This window comes from Pecten maximus, chromosome 8 (genome assembly GCF_902652985.1).
Source record: "Pecten maximus chromosome 8, xPecMax1.1, whole genome shotgun sequence".
Classification (NCBI taxonomy): domain Eukaryota; kingdom Metazoa; phylum Mollusca; class Bivalvia; order Pectinida; family Pectinidae; genus Pecten; species Pecten maximus.
The window spans coordinates 32591090-32610792 of NC_047022.1; the positions used below are offsets into that span (position 1 = coordinate 32591090).

A 19703-nucleotide genomic window follows, 5' to 3' on the forward strand; every position below is an offset into this window, starting at 1 on the left:
TTGAAGCCGATAGAAAATCAAGAGAAATACTTTGTTATAATTTGGTTTGCCATTTGATTAAGTGGAATACTATTCCAGGAATGTTCAAAACCTTACTTTCATTTCCCTAGTTATCAGATTTCGGAGTATGAATCTACAAATCCTGATTCGTATCACTTTGGACCAAAGTGACCCCTAATTTATCCTTGAATCGGATATGTTGACAAAATTTATGATTGAGATGACCTCTTAAAAAACACTGTAACTATTGCTCAAGATGAAGGTGACACCTAATTCAATATCAAACCGGATAGAATTTGGTCGGGATCAAGATGACCCCTTATTTACCTGTAAAACCTGATGCATCCCATTTCTGTATTCATCATTAACACAGTCCTATCAATTTGTACTGGGACATCCTGTTTATCACAATGGTTTGTTTTTAAACTGAATTCTATTTAAGATCTATCTACGATTGCAGATAATGTGAAACTATTAACACTCACCATTTATCATACTTGTCCTTGGGATTATTGTCAAACTTGACCTTCCACTTGCCATCAGTAGAGTTGACCTTGACCACTACTCCAGGATACCTGTTATAATAAACAAATTGTTTAGGTCAAACAATTCAGATGTTGTCAACAAGATTATGTTTAGCATGAATTTTAATAGTGTAATCAGTTTTAACAAAATCAAAAATAATATTTTGAACTGGATTTTCACTTGTTCAGATCATCTAACAGGAGGCCAATGGGCCTTAAGGGTTATTTGACTTTAAAGACTTTAGTACATGTACAAAAGCAGTATACATACTCAGTGGCAATCATAATGGTGCTATTGACTAAGTGGTGGCCATCCTGGATTTTGGACCGACCCAAAAAGTAATGTTAACAACACTTGGTCAAGACCATGTCAGGATCATTTCATACAAGTATGAGCTGAACTTCACAGATGGACTTTGAGAAGAAGTTTGAAATGCGTTTTTCAAGGTTGTGGCCATGGTGGCCATCTTAAGATTTCAAAATAACTCCAAAAGTAACATTAACAACACTTTGTCAGGATCATGTCAGATAATTACAGAAAAGTTTGAGATGAAGTTAAAAATGTGTTTTTCAAGATGGCTGCTATGGTGGCCAATTTGGATTTTGGATCAACCAAAAAATAACAACAATTGGTCAAAACCATCTAGGAATCACTTCAGGAGAGTTAAGAACTGAATTCCACTGGTGAAACTTGGAAAATTTAAAATAAGTGCTGTTAATGAAAACCACGATTGCGCAATCATGTTGCAAAATGGCCACCATGGCTACCATGTGAAATATTTTATGCGGTTGATAAATAACAACAATTTATTGAATTCCTTTCCTTAAGATCCTCACCAATTTTCAGCCATCTTGGATTTTGGACTGTCCCAAAAAATTACCATGAGCATTTCAGGCAAGTTAGATCTGAATACCACTGGTGTAACTTGAGAAGTTTGAAATGTGAAAAGTTGGATGGTGCATGTCGGAAGACGACGGATGACGACGGATGAAGCAAGATGCCAATAGAAAGGTTTTTACAGCAAAAGGTCATAAAGCCTTAATACTGATTGTTCGCATAAAAAACTTTTATTCCTACTGAGTCTAGAGATATTCTGACATATTTTAGTTTTCCCCCCCCTAAAATCATTGGAAATCTTCCGGAAGCCATCAAGACTTTGAACATAAAGTCAATCTGCAGTGTTACACTATGACATATGTAGTTAAATGTCAACTATGTAAATTGAGTTAAAGGAAATGGTTTTCAAGTTTAGAATTGTTATTTTTGAAAAAAAAGAAAAACATTCCTATTATACATATCACTAAACTTCCAATTATTTCAAAGAAAGAATAGGGTGACACTAAAATTCTACTGTCGTATCCGAGACGAGAAAGCTAGAATATACACCAATAAAGAGGTTTTATTATCATATCTAAGCTTCTCGTTTGACAAACATTGGCTCTGGTTGATAACATATAAAACTGTTTCTGGCAGCTGTACTTTAAAATGTCTGTTTTAATTTTACAGGTTTCATATATCAGACTTAACCCCCCTAAATGGTCGTTACATATTCAGTTATGAAACAGACTTGCATTCAATAGTTCTTCCAGCCCAAATAAGATGAATTAAACTTTGTATTGTAACATCTTAAAAGATAAGTGCTATTTTTTATACATGCAGTACCAAAACAGGATTGGGGCTAAAAATGCTACAAAAAAAAAGCCTCAAACCCAGTGTATGAAAGTATATATGAAAATTCCTTAGACAATATGTCCACAGAAAATTGAAATCCCATAGCCCAAGTTATTTTTCCATAGACCCATTTTGTAAACATATTGTTGAAAGTAGCATAACTGTCATGCAAACACTTGCAACATCAAGCAAATTATCATATGGGTAAAACAAACTCTATTGTAAGCTCTGATTTCATAGGATCATTTGTTAGAAAATATTGGAATGTTGTTTACATGAATTGTAATGTATGTCAGGACTCAAACTTTGCATAGCCAATGGGGCCAAAACTTTGAAATTTTACATAGACCTACCAGGTTTTCAATAGCCTCTGGCCATTGGACCATCTTCACTTTCGAACACTGCAAACCTTATATTTTGCACATCAAAATTATCCATCAGTTACTTCAACCAAATACATGGTACAGCTGTACATGTATACTGCTGGTCATACGACCAAACACAGACATATACTGCTGGTCATATATGATCACATATGTATACTGCTGGTCATTACAATTTTTCTTTTTTGTATTAAGCCCACTCCCTATTTTAAATTAGAGGTGTCATGGGTCTGTTACAGAAGGAATAAAAGTGTATGTTATTTAACTATTTCCTTTCATGATGAAATATGTTGAAACTCTATTTTAATAATACTCAAATGTTGAAACTACATATATACTAGTTCCTTGGGTTTTCTTTATTAATGAAAGATTTCATTAATAATTTCATGATTTTTACCAGATATGCTTAACTAACCATTCCAACTTTAAGAATCGAAACAAAACTGGAGAAATCCAGTCATGTTCTAAAGGCATGAGTCTGCAAAACTTAGGTGCCTCATATATCACTTCCCAAATCTATACCCCAAGGTCAAGGCTAACCGTGTGAAGCATACAGCTACAATTTATCAGACTGACAATTTTGAATATTTCAACAACTGTGTTATCTGAGTTTTACAATCAATACTGTTACGTATCTGACCACAAGAGAAAGGCTTGCTAGGGATTTTCTCCTTGTCTTCAGTGTCTCGGTAACTAGTAAACTTTCCACTGCTAATGACTCGAGGACTCAAATTAAAATGGGCCCTGTGTTATTTGTAAAATTGAATTTGTCTAATTTTGACTTGGCGGCCATCCTAGGCGGCCTTATCCTTGACTTGGTTCTGCCTGCAGTAGTGATATTAGTAGGGCACCACACTCATCTAGTTTTCATGACAAGCAACACTCCTCAAGTCTAGTCGTCACAAATCCATACATAACGCTACACACTGTTTGAAGGAAGAGACCTCAGAAATTTCACACTGCATAGAAAAAGATCATCTGTTTTACTTGTTTATTAAAGGTTTATTCTAAGTTTACAAAGTGTTAAATTTTGATGAAGTTTGTTTGATTTGTCAAATTTCTCTAGATCAATATAATCAAATAAAATACTAAATCTGTTTGGGCATTTATACCAAGTACCAGGTATGTCAGTTTCAGTCACTGTGAATGTAATGATCTACTGAACTATGTAGTTTTTTTTATCCCCCCTCATTGTCAAATTATTTTAGAAATACATATAAATAAATATATATGTACGGCAATTATGCAGTTGTGTTGGTAGAACATATTTTTCAGGAAATAGCAGAACGAATTAAGATGGAGGGATATATTCCCATTAATACACTTACCACATTTACCAAATATTTTAGAACAGTTTACTAAAATGAAGATATAAGTCACATTTTAGAATAGATTACTAAATTTAGTTTATAGGTCACTGTTTGTGTTTAAAATTAAACATATTTCCAAACAATAATAGTACCAACTTGATGAATGTTATCCTGAAGACTACTGAAAATCTTGTATGTAATTTTACTGTTTCATTGAATGTTTGTCCTGTTTTCAAACTGATATATTTTCATAATGAAAAAAAATCATTACTTTCCATACTTGAAACCAACATTGTCCAATACTTCATTGACACTTGATTATTTCAATATAACAAAATGTTAACCAATTAGAAATTTTGAACTTGTGATGAATTTACACTGATGAAAGGGTATTTAAAAAAACCTCCACAGTAACCATTTTCTGTTTTAATTATTTCAGAATATAACATGTACCCCTGGTGACATAGAAACTACAATTAAGATATCATGTCACTTACTATGGAGTTAAGATATCATGTCACTTACTATGGAGTTAAGATATCATGTCAATTACTATGGAGTTAAAATAACATGTCAATTACTATGGAGTTAAGATACCATGTCAATTACTATGGAGTTAAGATACCATGTCAATTACTATAGAGATAAGATATCATGTCAATTACTATGGAGTTAAGATACCATGTCAATTACTATGGAGTTAAGATATCATGTCAATTACTATAGAGATAAGATATCATGTCAATTACTATGGAGTTAAGATATCATGCCAATTACTATGGAGTTAAAATATCATGTCAATTACTATGGAGTTAAGATATCATGCCAATTACTATGGAGTTAAGATATCATGTCAATTACTATGGAGTTAAGATATGTCAATTACTATGGAGTTAAGATACCATGTCAATTACTATGGAGTTAAGATACCATGCCAATTACTATGGAGTTAAGATACCATGTCAATTACTATGGAGATAAGATACCATGTCAATTACTATGGAGATAAGATACCATGTCAATTACTATGGAGTTAAGATACCATGTCAATTACTATGGAGTTAAGATACCATGTCAATTACTATGGAGTTAAGATACCATGTCAATTACTATGGAGTTAAGATACCATGTCAATTACTATGGAGTTAAGATACCATGTCAATTACTATGGAGTTAAGATACCATGTCAATTACTATGGAGTTAAGATATCATGTCAATTACTATGGAGTTAAGATACCATGTCAATTACTATGGAGTTAAGATATCATGTCAATTACTATGGAGTTAAGATACCATGTCAATTACTATGGAGTTAAGATATCCATGTCAATTACTATGGAGTTAAGATACCATGTCAATTACTATGGAGTTAAGATATCATGTCAATTACTATGGAGTTAAGATACCATGTCAATTACTATGGAGTTAAGATATCATGTCAATTACTATGGAGATAAGATACCATGTCAATTACTATGGAGTTAAGATACCATGTCAATTACTATGGAGATAAGATACCATGTCAATTACTATGGAGATAAGATACCATGTCAATTACTATGGAGTTAAGATATCATGTCAATTACTATCGAGTTAAGATATCAAGTCAATTACTATGGAGTTAAGATATCATGTCAATTACTATGGAGTTAAGATACCATGTCAATTACTATGGAATTAAGATATCATATCAATACCTATAAGATATCATATCAATACCTATAAGATATCATGTCAATACCTATAAGATATCATGTCAATTACTATTGGGTTAAGATATCAAGTCAATAACTCTCCAGTTAAGCAATATTGTGGAGACATTTAAAACGTACCACGAAAAATAGCAAAAGAAAATTTGTAGCTGTGAATTTTATGTGCTGGTCTCCCCTGCACCCCGATGTTTTGATGGACTGTAAAATCAATAGGCTCCAGGATTTGAGGTCCCGTACTAACCTACAGAGGGCAGAGTTGGTTACGTACAGACACATAACTCCCAGGGAGCCAACTCAGTACACGAGCCCCATGGTCCATACGGGCACCATGTCAGCAACTATCAGGAACCGACAACATAAAGGTGTGAGATGTCTATGTAACAGGACACATGTAGGTCAGGACACGTCTGTAATGGGGCATGTACTTACCATTTACCACTCACTAGCGCCTCAACCTTGGTCCCAATCTCAGCTGTAACAGAAATGTGCGAAAAAGAATTATTTAACAAAACATTGCTGTGATCATGGTCAACCTTGCTCCCAATTTCAGTTGTAACAGAAAAGTAAGGAAAAGGATCATTTAACAAGACCCTGCTGTGACAAATTCAACCTTGATGTTGGAAACTGTCAATGTCATTAGAAAAGTCTGTGTTGCAATATTAATAGGTTAATTTACCTAGTAAGACAATGTATTTTTAAATGAATTAAGACTACATGTCTAAAGACAGTGAAATGCTTCAGGGAAGGAAAAATAATTTCAGCATCACTGGTCATTCAGGCAAGCTTGGGATCAAAAGTATTTGCCCAAAAGTGAAACAGTGGTTCAGTTTTGCACATGTCAATCAGGCAGGTAATCATCAATATTTACTTGCCCACAGACCAAATTTTTTAGCACTGGGCCATTGGACACGAGTTATTTCTCAGCTGGCTCTCCGAGTTAATTTATAATAATTTTAAAACAATTTGGATGTTCTATTCAAAGTCCTGTGTTTTGCATGATAATGATTATTTTACAAAAAAAAACCAGTACATCGTAAAGATGTTGATGTAATCAGCAAAAAAAACCCCAAGAGATCCCAGAAGGATCTTGGCGCCCACCATTGAATGATCTTTATAGGTTCCATGTCAGATCGATCTTTTCTCTATTTTTCCCTTCCTCTTACTAATCTGTGTAAATTGAGAAACATACCTCCATTACTTTTCAAACAAGGGGAACTTATATATGAAATTTGAGATTTAGCGATAATGGCTGTCTATCGACAATGTTTTCAGATTGGTCCAAAAATGCAATACAACGGACCAAGGGGAACCTACATATGAAATTTGAGAAAGATCCCTTCAGTACCTTCTGATAAATAGCGATAACAAACTTCAGTTGTCAAAATCCAAGATGGCTGTCTGTTGGCCATGTTGTTATCCGACTGGTCCCAAAATAAAATATGCATAACTAGGGACCAAGGGCAACCTATATATCAAATTTGAGAAAGATCAATTCAGTTCTTTCTGAGAATTAGCGATAACAAACTCAAGTTGTCAAAATCCAAGATGGCTGCAAGCCTCGAATTTAAGGCTTTATTACTCGCTATTTGCGAGCTGAATTCCGAGATTAGCAAGTAGAAATAATATGCACTGGCTTTTATCAGTGAGTGGATTCACCTGTGCACATTCACATAAACGTTTGAAACTTACTGGACTTAGCCCTAATGTTACAAGCGTCTGTCAGAGTGGTCTAGTCATGGCAAAAAATACGTCTGCTAGAAAAATTAGGACTTTTTTAAAAGGCAAACTAGTGACACATGCAATAGTGATGAAGTGACACCTGACAAAAAAAGGCAAGAATAATGATTCAATCTCAAAATCAATTTCAACGTGAAAAACACGAAATTTGTGTTTATATTAACTGACCAAGAGTTTTGACACGCATCTCATATCATAATGAGGTAAACACAAAGAATTTACACTGTACGTTCGGTAGCATATGATTGCACCTATAATTGAGATCGCTACACATTATTCAGGTTAGGTAATAACCTAGATCGAAGGTCGTCATCCTGCATGATCGGCTTGTTTTAATTATCGGAAAGAGATTTCTTCAGAAAATCTATGATTTTTTTTATTTATTTACAATTCAAATGTTCACTATTTGATGTATATGAATACCAGACATTCTGTAACGGAACGACGAGTTACCGAACCGACAGCGACTAGACTGTTCAACAGATCGGCATGATTTACATGGTATGACAGATGTTCATAAAAATCAAACAGAAATCATGATCAAATAAATAAATAATAACTATCACTTATTAAAGAATTTGCTCACACTAAGTGATAACTTCTTGTTCATTTTAATTTTTCAGGATAAGTTCTTCAAAGTTAAAAAGTGCATAAAATGCAAATAAAACAATAGGATAATGGATGCCAGAAACACATTTAGGTGTATTGGGCCTTTCATAATATATATACTATAAATTCATTAAAAATTTTCAATACATTGTAGTTCAATTTTCAATGTTTAAACTAGTATATATTATATATTCTCTTCTTAATCATCAACTTTATCATAGAAGTTTCTTGACTCTTCAATTTACAAACTGCTTGTATCTGAGACTGTATTACCATAGTTAAGTAATGCATGATACCATTAATAAATTGATTTACGAAAATATGTGGTTAGCTATTACTATAATGTTTATACTACAGTAACATGTACATTTATATTGATATACATCTTTACATACAAACTAAGGCTTAATAGCAAGAAAAAAATGTATTTTAGCAAGTAGAAATTTTGGGCACTTGCTGTTTTTAGCAAGTGACAAAAAACGTTAAATTTGAGGCCTGGGCTGCCTGTCGACCATGTTGTTATCTGACTGGTCCCAAAATGAAATATGCACAACTAGGGACCAAGGGCAACCTATATATCAAATTTCAGAAAGATCCCTTCAGTTCTTTCTGAGAAATAGCGATAACAAACTTCAATTGTCAAAATGCAAGATGGCTGCCTGTCGGACCAAGGGCAACCTACATATGAAATTTCAGAAAGATCCCTTCAGTACTTTCTGAGAAATAGCGATAACAAACTTCAATTGTCAAAATCCAAGATGGCTGCCTGTCGGCCATGTTGTTGTCTGACTGGTCCCAAAATGCAATATGCATAACTACATACCAAGGGTAACTTACATATGAAATTTGAAAAAGGTCCCTTCAGTACTTTCTTAGAAATAGCGATAACAAGAATTGTTTACGGACGGACGGCAGACCACGGATGCAAGGCGATTTGAATAGCCCACCATCTGATGATGGTGAGCTAAAAAAACAAAATCAAAAATTAAGAAATTAGCAGATCAGTATTTAAAAGACGTTTACAACCTAAACAAAACCAGAAAAGGTCAAACCCTTTCAGAAGGACCTTAAAAAAGATTTCCAATATTATCGTGAATAAGAGTAAACAGCACAGGTCAATAAAGCAATGCAAGATTTGAAGGAATAAAATAGGTCAAAGGTGCAATAAAGAGTTGAAGTAATAAAATAGGTCAAAGGAGCATTAAATAATTGAAGGATTAACACAAGTCAAAGGAGCATTAAAGAGTTGAAGGATTAACACAAGTCAAAGGAGCATTAAAGAGTTGAAGGATTAACACAAGTCAAAGGAGCATTAAAGAGTTGAAGGATTAACACAAGTCAAAGGAGCATGACAGAGTTGAATGATTAACACAAGTCAAAGGAGCATTAAAGAGTTGAAGGATTAACACAAGTCAAAGGAGCATTAAAGAGTTGAAGGATTAACACAAGTCAAAGGAGCATTAAAGAGTTGAAGGATTAACACAAGTCAAAGGAGCATTAGAGAGTTGAAGCATTAACACAAGTCAAAGAAGTGTTAAAGAGTTGAAGGATTAACACAAGTCAAAGGAGCATTAAAGAGTTGAAGGATTACCACAAGTCAAAGGAGCATTAAAGAGTTGAAGGATTAACACAAGTCAAAGGAGGATTAGAGAGTTGAAGGATTAACACAAGTCAAAGGAGTGTTAAAGAGTTGAAGGATTAACACAAGTCAAAGAAGTGTTAAAGAGTTGAAGGATTAACACAAGTCAAAGGAGCATTAAAGAGTTGAAGGATTAACACAAGTCAAAGGAGGATTAAAAAGTTGAAGGAATACCACAAGTCAAAGGAGTGTTAAAGAGTTGAAGGATTAACACAAGTCAAAGGAGCATTAAAGAGTTGAAGGATTAACACAAGTCAAAGGAGGATTAGAGAGTTGAAGGATTAACACAAGTCAAAGGAGCATTAGAGAGTGTAAGGTTGAGGTCAATGCTTCCCATCATGTAATTTAATCAGTACTGGAAATGTTGAGAAATTAAGTGTATTTTCACAAATGGACTATCGACTGGGATTTTTCAATTAATTAAATTTGGAACTTCTTTTTATCAAATACTAGATCAAATGTTATGTCATTTGCACTGACATATAAATATTTATCCTTACAAAGACAATTACATCTGAAACATACAGGAGATTTTGATGATACTTATTAGGCAAAGTTTTAATTTACACAATCCCTATAACATTAAATTATACTATGCATTAAAACTTCACTCAAAATAATAAATATTATTTTTCAAATATATCTTTTTAATTTAATAACAAGAATGAACGGTACGTTTTTGTCTGTGTACCTTGATTTCAATTCTTCAACACTTTCTCATCTACATTGTAAACCTAACAGATTCTCGTTAGCAGGGTATTAGCTTTGCTTTAAGAGCATACCACTAACATAATGCACACAATATATAGCTACATGCCATCAAGCTGTGGTGTGACTTTTCTGGTTAACAGTATGCATGCAACCGCTAATTTGCTGTTGAACACATTTGCATGCTATTAGATAAACGTAGGAATCCATACAGTAATACCGACAGCATTCGTTCTCTTGTCAAATTACACCCATAAAAATGTTTCTCTTTAAAGCTTTTACCAAAATGAGTCAATACACTTAAAATACAAACATAAAATTTCAAATGGCTGATCCGCAAGGAATATAGCCGCAATCTGACGGCAAAGCACAAGAAAGAGCAACGGGAAATCGATTATTTTTACCGAACCACGTTTTTCAATTTTTGACAGTAAATTTTTGGAAGTTGTAAACGGCATAGATTCCAGAACTACAGTGTTGTTGGAGGCAGTTGTCAGTATTTTATCTTGATGACCTGCATGGGTAACAGATGGAATCACGAGGGAAAGTGCGTAGGAAATTAGCGAGCACAAGGAAAAAAAAAAACTTTCTTCACACTCCTAATGGAGTTACGTCTTTGTTGTTATGTTACGAAGATTTCCAACTTAAAATTGATTGACCACAATATACGATTCCATTTGTACATACTAAAATTTACATTTATCTTCTGAAATAAAATTTTAAAACATTAAGACAATAGAGTTACAGGTGTAAATTGATGAATATAAATGCTTTCCAACAAAACATTGGCAAATTCACAAGTATCTGATATTTTTAGACACACTCTGCTTTTTGGCAACATCTACTTTCATGATTTTGATGAGAGAAGCAAGCCCATTTAATGTGATTTGTTAAAGGAACACAGACTTGCTAAATGCTGTTAAAGGCACACTAGACATAGAGTATAAAAACAGGTCCGATTACACATGGATATTTATGGTTGGTCAACATCTACAGCTGGACAGCATATAAACGAACATTTACAGATGGCCTGCCCATAAAACATTTAATTCTGCTGATCACAGATAAGAAACATTGTGATAAGTTACAATACTGATATCTGTACAACATGTTTTCAGTCCTTATTTTCCCACAAACAAATGTACTTTAAGGAATTTATTATTTGTTTCAACTACAGACTACTCATATTCTGCACAGGTAACTTTTCCTTGATATGGCTGACTTTTTCTGGAAAATTTCTGGTCAATGATGTTTTTAATAAATTCATAGATATTGTTATTAGATATCATTTCTGATATATCTTTTGTGATTTGCAAATTATTAATGCTGAAAAACAATTAAGCTAATTTGATTCCTTTTGATTCCACCTCTCTGCCCCTAGGAGCATCAGCCTCATATTATATATAACCATTTATCATTATCTTCATTAGAGGCTATCAGTAGTTCAGATTATGATACAAAATTATGACCAGTTCCTAATTTCAACCTAAAGGCAGGATAGACTTTGTACAACTTTTTTCTCAGTGGAATACGGATGCTGCTACCAAAACTTAGTTGAAATCCGAAAAGAAATCTGGGTGAAGAAGTTATTTAAATCCAATTTTTCATTTTTAACCCCTTCCCCAGCCCCCAGGGGGTCAGTCCCTATAACTTTAGATCCTCAATGGGGTAGGCATGTTAACAACACAATTTGGTTAAAATGTACACAGTAATGTAGCATGAATTTTTTGTTAAAATTAGATCTGCCAATTTTAAATGTCTGTACCCTCCCTTTTAGCATTAACTCCTCATAGACAAAATGCTGCTTTCCACTATTTCATCGAAGCATGCCCAGTAGTTTGTTCCAAGACATGACATCTTATTCTTAATTCTAAAGTAAATCAAGAAATCTGACCGTTTTGACTACATCAATTGGAATTCTTCTTGGTCATTTTTTTTTCCTTTTTTTTTTTTTTTTTTTTACAAAATCTATAAAAACTTCCAATGTAACAACTCATTGAAAATTAAGTTAAAAAGACCAGAAAAGTAGATAAGAAGATAAAGTTTCTGTGACCTATAGTTGATATATTTAATATGTAATAACATATAAATAGAAAGAAATGGAGCCTGAAAGTAAATTGGAAGACACAAGTCAGAGTGATCTGTAGTTGATGGGTATTGTATGTAAAACTTCACAGAATTTATCCATACAATACAAAGCTTGATATTGGTTACAAAATATTACTGCTTTGTTTCCTGTTAAAACTACCAGCCAAAACTGTTGTGCCTTTCTTATTTTTATGACAATTTATTAACACTGTTTGAAGTCATAATTCTCCTCCTATACAACTCTTGAACAAATTTTTCTTCAAAGACATTTTTCTAACCCACCTGAAACACACCTGTTGGCTTGGCCTTGTACAAATAATAACATCACTGACATCACTTCACACAGGAAGTTGTCAGAAGACAACATAGCTCACTGAGCGAGTTGAAATTTGCAAGCAGTTTTTAAAAAGTAGTTCAAAGGTCATGGACAAGGTCAGCAAATGTAGTACCAATGGAAGGTCTTGTCACAAGGAACAAGTGAAGCTAAGCTTCATCCTCTGTAGTTTTGACACAACAATGTTTTATAAAAGCTTTAACCTAGCTGTCTATATAGCTACAAACAAGGGGCCACGGTGGCAGAGTGGTTAAGGTGTCCCGACACTTTATCACTAGCCCTCCACCTCTTGGTCATGAGTTTGAAACCCTCATGGGGTAGTTGCCTGGTACTGACCACAGGCCGGTGTTTTTTTCTCTTGGTACTCCGGCTTTCCTCCACCTCCAAAACCAGGCATGTCCTTAAATGACCTTAAATGACCTTAAAGGATGTTAAACAAAACAAACCAAGTCTATAGACGATACCGACACTGACACCAATGCAGGGGTATAGCAATAGCTCCCAGGACTTTGTTCCGGCAATCTAAAAACCCGACATCTAACAGGAAACAAACCTATTTTTTGTTTGGCCTTGTGTATGAATAAGCTACAAACTCCCATAACGTATAATCATATCAGTGACAAGTTAACATTGCCTCTGTAAATGATAAGAGTTGTTATATTTTTAAGCCTTAAGCAAGTACATGATTAAGATACTATCTGTTTTATATAGGAGAGCTCTTGGCCGAAGGGAAGTAACTCTTACTTCTTTTATGTAAAATATAATCTTCAATGTTTTTAGGGCCTGTAGATTAATACCGACATTTTTTTTTTTTTTTATTCCTCACAAACAAATATAAATTTTACCCAGGAGGAGTGGTACTATACATATAAACCATTACAGTTATTAAATACATGTTCATAACCAACTGATGTGTTACTGTTTAGTGTTATTAATGTAATGCTAGAGTGGATTTGAGAGAATCATCAATCCCCACTTTTGTAAAATCATTATAAATGAAGATATACCCAAAACTGGTAGGTTTGTTATTTTACATAAAGACATCAATTGAACCCTCAAGTCAAGTACAACATTTTTTTTTAAAGATTTAAACAAGTACATATATCATTTTTTAGTTTTTTTAAAAGATTTAAATAAGTAAATCATTTTTTTATCTTGTATGCTTGGCATTTCGAAATAGTATAAGATATAACATGAAAAAGAATTATATCAATGGCGATTTCAAAAGCATATGTATACAAGAAATATGCATGATTACGTCAAATAATCCACTTTGTCATTATGGTTATTTTTTTTTTTTTTAATTAATCTCTAAAAAAAAAGTACCAAACAAGCTTCCTTTTACATACATGAATGAAACTAATATTAATGCAAATTATGCAAAATCATTCTATCTCAAAATTCATATGAAAATTGTTTTTGTCCCAAAATATCAATCACTAAATCTTCTGAAAAGTGATCTGCATAAAATAGGTTTTAACAATTACAGAACTTGTTTCAATTTGATTATACACTAATTTTCAGGTCAGTTGGAGAAGATCTTTTTTCTAAATATGAGATTTTTACCCTAAAATACAGCAAAGAAAAATAGAATTCCTGTTATCTATATAATAGGTTGAGATGTCCATACTTCCAGGGTGCGAAAAAAAGCACTCGACGAGTAAAATTTGGCTGGGGACGAGTGAATGTCGTGCACTCGTCCCCAGCCGAGTGAATGTCGTCGTGCACTCGTCCCTGGTGACGAGTAAAGTTCAAAAGAAAATAATAAATAAATCAAGTTTATACATATCGTCTTTGGCGTTTATTCCACGAATTCTATAGAATTTTCTAAACAAATTACAATTAAATCATACTTTAAGTAAGTTTCATCGAGCAGTGACCCTCTCTCCGCGATTGCTCTGCAGAAGCGTCTACGTAATACTGATGCATTTATGTGATCAAGAAGGGCGAGACTAATACAGGTAAATGATGGAAATAAATCCGGACCCGGTATCATAGCAAATACGACAATTTTTAATGACACTCAGAACTAGAACTGTCGCCAGGATGGCTGACTAATACCCCCGCAATCTGCACGAGTCAATGGTGAATTGGAACTGTTAATTAGAGGCTAACTAAGATAACCCAGTAATATAGTGACCAGTTGCCATAGCAACCATAATTTTGAAAAAAAAGAAAGTGGCATGCACATCTACACATGGTCCTCTATATTTGTGTGAAGTTTCATTGAAATTGGCCATTTAGTTCAGGAGGAGTTGTCCGAACAAACTTAAAGTTATGGTTCTTATCGGAAAACTTGTTTATAGTGACCAGTTGCCATAGCAACCATAATTTTGAGAAGAATAAAGTGGCATGCACATCTACACATGATCCTCTATATTTGTGTGAAGTTTCATTGAACTCGGCCCTTCGGTTTAGGAGGAGTTGTCCGGACAAACTTAAAGTTATGGTTCTTATCAGAAAACCTGTTTATAGTGACCAGTTGCCATAGCAACCATAATTTTGAAAGAAAAGAAAGTGGCATGCACATCTACACATGGTCCTCTATATTTGTGTGAAGTTTCATTGAAATCGGCCCTTCGGTTTAGGAGGAGTTGTCCGGACAAACTTAAAGTTATGATTCTTATCAGAAAACCTGTTTATAGTGACCAGTTGCCATAGCAACCATAATTTTGAGAAAAATAAAGTGGCATGCACATCTACACATGATTATTAATATTTGTGTGAAGTTTCATCGGAATTGGCCTATCGGTTTAGGAGGAGTTGTCCGGACAAAATGCGTCTACAGACAGATGGACGGACGGACGGACAGACAACTTGATTCCAGTATACCCCCCCTAACTTCGTTGCGGGGGTATAATGACAATATTTAAACACAAGGGAGTCACACTGCTGAACACTTTTGTATCGCGTTTTTGTATATTCTAATACCTAATATTAAAAAGTATCACAGGCGAATACATTATTGAACTTTATTTAAAACAAAATCTGGAAAAAGGTTTTACTTTTTAGAACCGACTTGTTAGTTCCTGTTAGGCCATGGCGAAGTGAACTTGGTCGTTTTTTTTTATGAAATGTTCACAAAACTGCAGTTCAAATTGTATAATTACAACTAGTAATGATCAAAACATTTTTTGAAAACATTTTCACAGGTTTTGTGTGGTTTTTTTTCAATTGAAAATAAATTTTAAGACAGAGGGACGAGTGATTCTAGTTCAGGGACAAGTGGTTCTCATGAAGCAGATATTTTTCTCACCCCGACTTCAATGTGACTAAATTTCTGTTTTGGTTGGAATAACACTGAATGTTTCTGGAAAACTGAGATGAAACAAAATATTGCACTTCCAGTTTCCCAACATCCCAAATTTCCAGTCAATAGAACACTATATTAGATATGTCCTGGGCAGGAGAGGCAGACGCTAAGTGACAATGTGTAAACCTTTACACTTTGTAGTTCCATCTAGTGGTATTGTGGATGGACTCACCATATAAAATGAACATTAGAGCAATCAAGAGTACACATACCGACCTCAGGTATGAAGTAGGAGGGGAGGGGGAGGGGAGATATGGCAAACAGAGTGTTTCCTACTTTGACGGTACCTAGGCACACTTTTTTAAACTGGATTCTGGTCAAACTTGACCCTTGTCTGAGTACTTGCCCACAGAAACTCTAATGAACATAATACATGTACTTCTATAACTTTAACTGTATCTACTTTAAAAAGAATATCAACATCAAAGCAAACTTTCAGGGATTTGACACACCAAATACAGAATCTCTTCAAACTGTAAACAGGAAAAGACAGTGGCCATCATCTACTAACACTTGTGTAGCAAGGTAAGGCATTATAGACTGACTTATAACACTGGTTACAATCATATGACAGTATGACTGCAAAGTCACAATACATCTAGTTACGACACACAGCAGTATGATAGCAATATACACCGTTACAGGGAAAAGCCATTTATTATCATGTAGGTGGACTGGCTAATGCATACTGCCTAATGGAATCTTGAAATATATATTGTTATCATTATTACTATCGGACTGGCTAATGCATACTGCCTAATGGAATCTTGAAATATGTATTGTCATCTTTATTACTATCGGACTGGCTAATGCATACTGCCTAATGGAATCTTGAAATATGTATTGTCATCATTATTACTATGTCCTAATTAGGGTAAAACATCTACGCCATCCCCGGACTCCAGGCTGGGTTAAGGGCTACCACTTATACAGAATTTATTCAATAAATTACATAGAGGTAGTTGGAAGGCAATTCAACCATTTATAGAAGTGATTTATTGTGGAGTCCTGGGGTCAGGTAGATATTTTAATGGACTAGCCCTTATTGGTCAACTTGTGATATACTTTCATGAAGGATGTACATCTATAATTCACCTATGTGACTGACCAGGACACCTAGGAATCTTATCACAAAACAAAACCTAGTATGCATACATATGTTATGACAGAACACAGAACAGGTAAAACATCAAACCCTCTAACATAATGCACGGTCAAACAAATTAAAATTTATACATACCGTATTTATTCTAATAAACGCCCCCACCCTAATAAACGCCCCCCCACCCTTTTTTTGGAAAGAAAATTCCTCAATTCGAGAAAAAGAACTTACCGTGGCACATCCACGTGTGTCCAGAGGTAATTATTTAAAGGATATCCAACATAAAACTAACACAAACCACAAAACAAAGTTTCAGTAACTATATACACAGTACCACTATATCGTATCAACAAACGTTAATGTCCCGGGCTGTCATACGCGCCACTGACCTCGCTGTCATCATCACTTCCGGTGGATTCACTTTCGCTTTCACCGAGTTCAACTGCACCTACCATTAAATTTTCCAGTGCATCCTCAGCTTCCTGGACGTCAATATTTTGGAATTTTACTGACCTTCCTCCTCCCTTACAGCGTTTTGATGTTTTAGAAATGTTTTTTAGTTTTTGTTTGTTTTGGCACCAGTCCCGCACTCGTTTCCGGTCAACCTAAACACAGTAGCTGCCGCATGTTTTCCCTTTTGCTCGGCATAGTTTACAACTTTCACTTTGAAACTTACTTCATATAACTTCACTTCAAACCCGACATGATTGATAGCAGATATAATAAACTACAAGTGATGAGAGTAAACTGGATCGTGACCGGTTTATGACGCAATTTAACACACTCGACCCCGTGTTTCAAACAATGTATATGTTGTACGTAATGTACAACTACCGTAAGTATAAATAACAAAGTTTATGTTTCTTGCAATTTCATACACAAAATGTTTGTCACTTAGTTTTACAATGTTTTGGATACATATACACATGTTTCATGGTGTGAAATGGGTACATACAACATATCTCACAACTTACCGACTCTGAAATTTTGATCTCCATTTAACGCCCCCCCTTGGAAAAATTTCACGCCCCCGGGGCGTTTATTAGAATAAATACGGTAATTACTACAATTTAATACATTACAATCTAAAAATGACCCTGTCACAAATACAGAATTACTCACCATTACTATCAGCATCATTGTACGACACCTGGTTAGTGTCCTCCACATCAGTTTTAACTTCTGTGGTAGTTTCTGACACCTCCATTTCATCACTGGAAGACTGGCAGAGAGATGATGGTTATTTATTAGTTTCAATATCAATTAAAAGCAATATGAGTGGTTTATACTCATGTGTACAAGTTGTAGTTATAGATACAGCTGATTAACTCCAGCAGTTAAGGCCAAGTTACTACAGAAAGAATAATACAACTCTAGTATAAAAGATATGTAATCTTTTATTAAGGGGATCAGATGAACAAAATAAGGACGTAAAGCATAAAACATTTAGCTAATGAGGTTAAATGGTTTACCGTGGTGTAATTGAACTGCAATACTTTTCTTTTGGTTTGGTACACGCTATAGCAACGGCAAATTAAGGTACATGCACCGTGAGCAGTAAATTTTTATATGGGTGTCTATCTCACTATACGCCAGCGGAAGGTAGACCGACAAAATATACGAAAGCTGGTTTCTGATTTGTCAAGCAAATTTGATAAGCCCCAATCGGAAGAGGCCTTACATTAAATTATTTTGACAGGAAAATGGCACTAGTGCCGAGAGATTCCCCGGCTTCCTATCGATCTTCCGTATAAAAACATTTTGGTTTCCGATAAAGGATGCAACGGCAGCTACTTGCCGAATTTGTTGCCGAATTTGTTTAACATATATTCAGTGTCAGCTATTCATCTATTTGTATTTTGTTTACGTTCTTAAAATAAACCAAACCCGAAAAACGAAACTGTCAACACTATACCACAATGCGTTACGAACAGTGCTGAAAGTGTACCGTTTTACCCCTAATAGCTAAGAATGAAGTATGATATAAAAAGAACCAATAAGATTCTTAAACACATAATAAAAGTAAAGATCAAGAATACCTTGGAAGTATATTTACATTCAACAAGTGTAATAAATTGATCACGACATCATGACAAACATATTACGAAAATCTATCTATAGTAAGAGTAACCTCCATTTGGATCCCACGAGTTTGAAATACAATTTTATAAAAGAGATAATGACTGTGAGTACGTGTATGAAGTTTGAGGACAACTGTAGTACAACTGAAGTCAGCAGAGTGAGGACGGCATCATTTGGTAGCATACATACAGGTCTATCTCTGTATCCTATTACAGACTTGTCACGAGGGGAATTTAAAGGGGTTAAGTGTGATCCTTGACAACTAACCCTTCACAAATATCAATTAAACCTTCACAAATATCAATTAAACCTTCACAAATATCAAACCTTCACAAATATCAATTAAACCTTCACAAATATCAATTTAACCTTCACAAATATCAATTAAACCTTCACAAATATCAATTTAACCTTCACAAATTTGCATCACAAATCATTAGAACTTGATGTTATAATGATAGAGTGATAGTATGGCCAAATCTGTTGAAA

At 34.4% G+C, this 19703-nt stretch overlaps 1 protein-coding gene across 1 annotated transcript in view; it reads right to left on the reverse strand.

The window, feature by feature from the left end:
* Positions 1-19703, reverse strand: part of LOC117333233 (ATPase MORC2-like) — a 75227-nt gene that overhangs the window by 23860 nt on the left and 31664 nt on the right. The window contains 3 exon segments of the mRNA XM_033892424.1: positions 486-575; positions 6032-6074; positions 18255-18354. Coding sequence (XP_033748315.1) covers positions 486-575; positions 6032-6074; positions 18255-18354 — 233 coding nt within the window.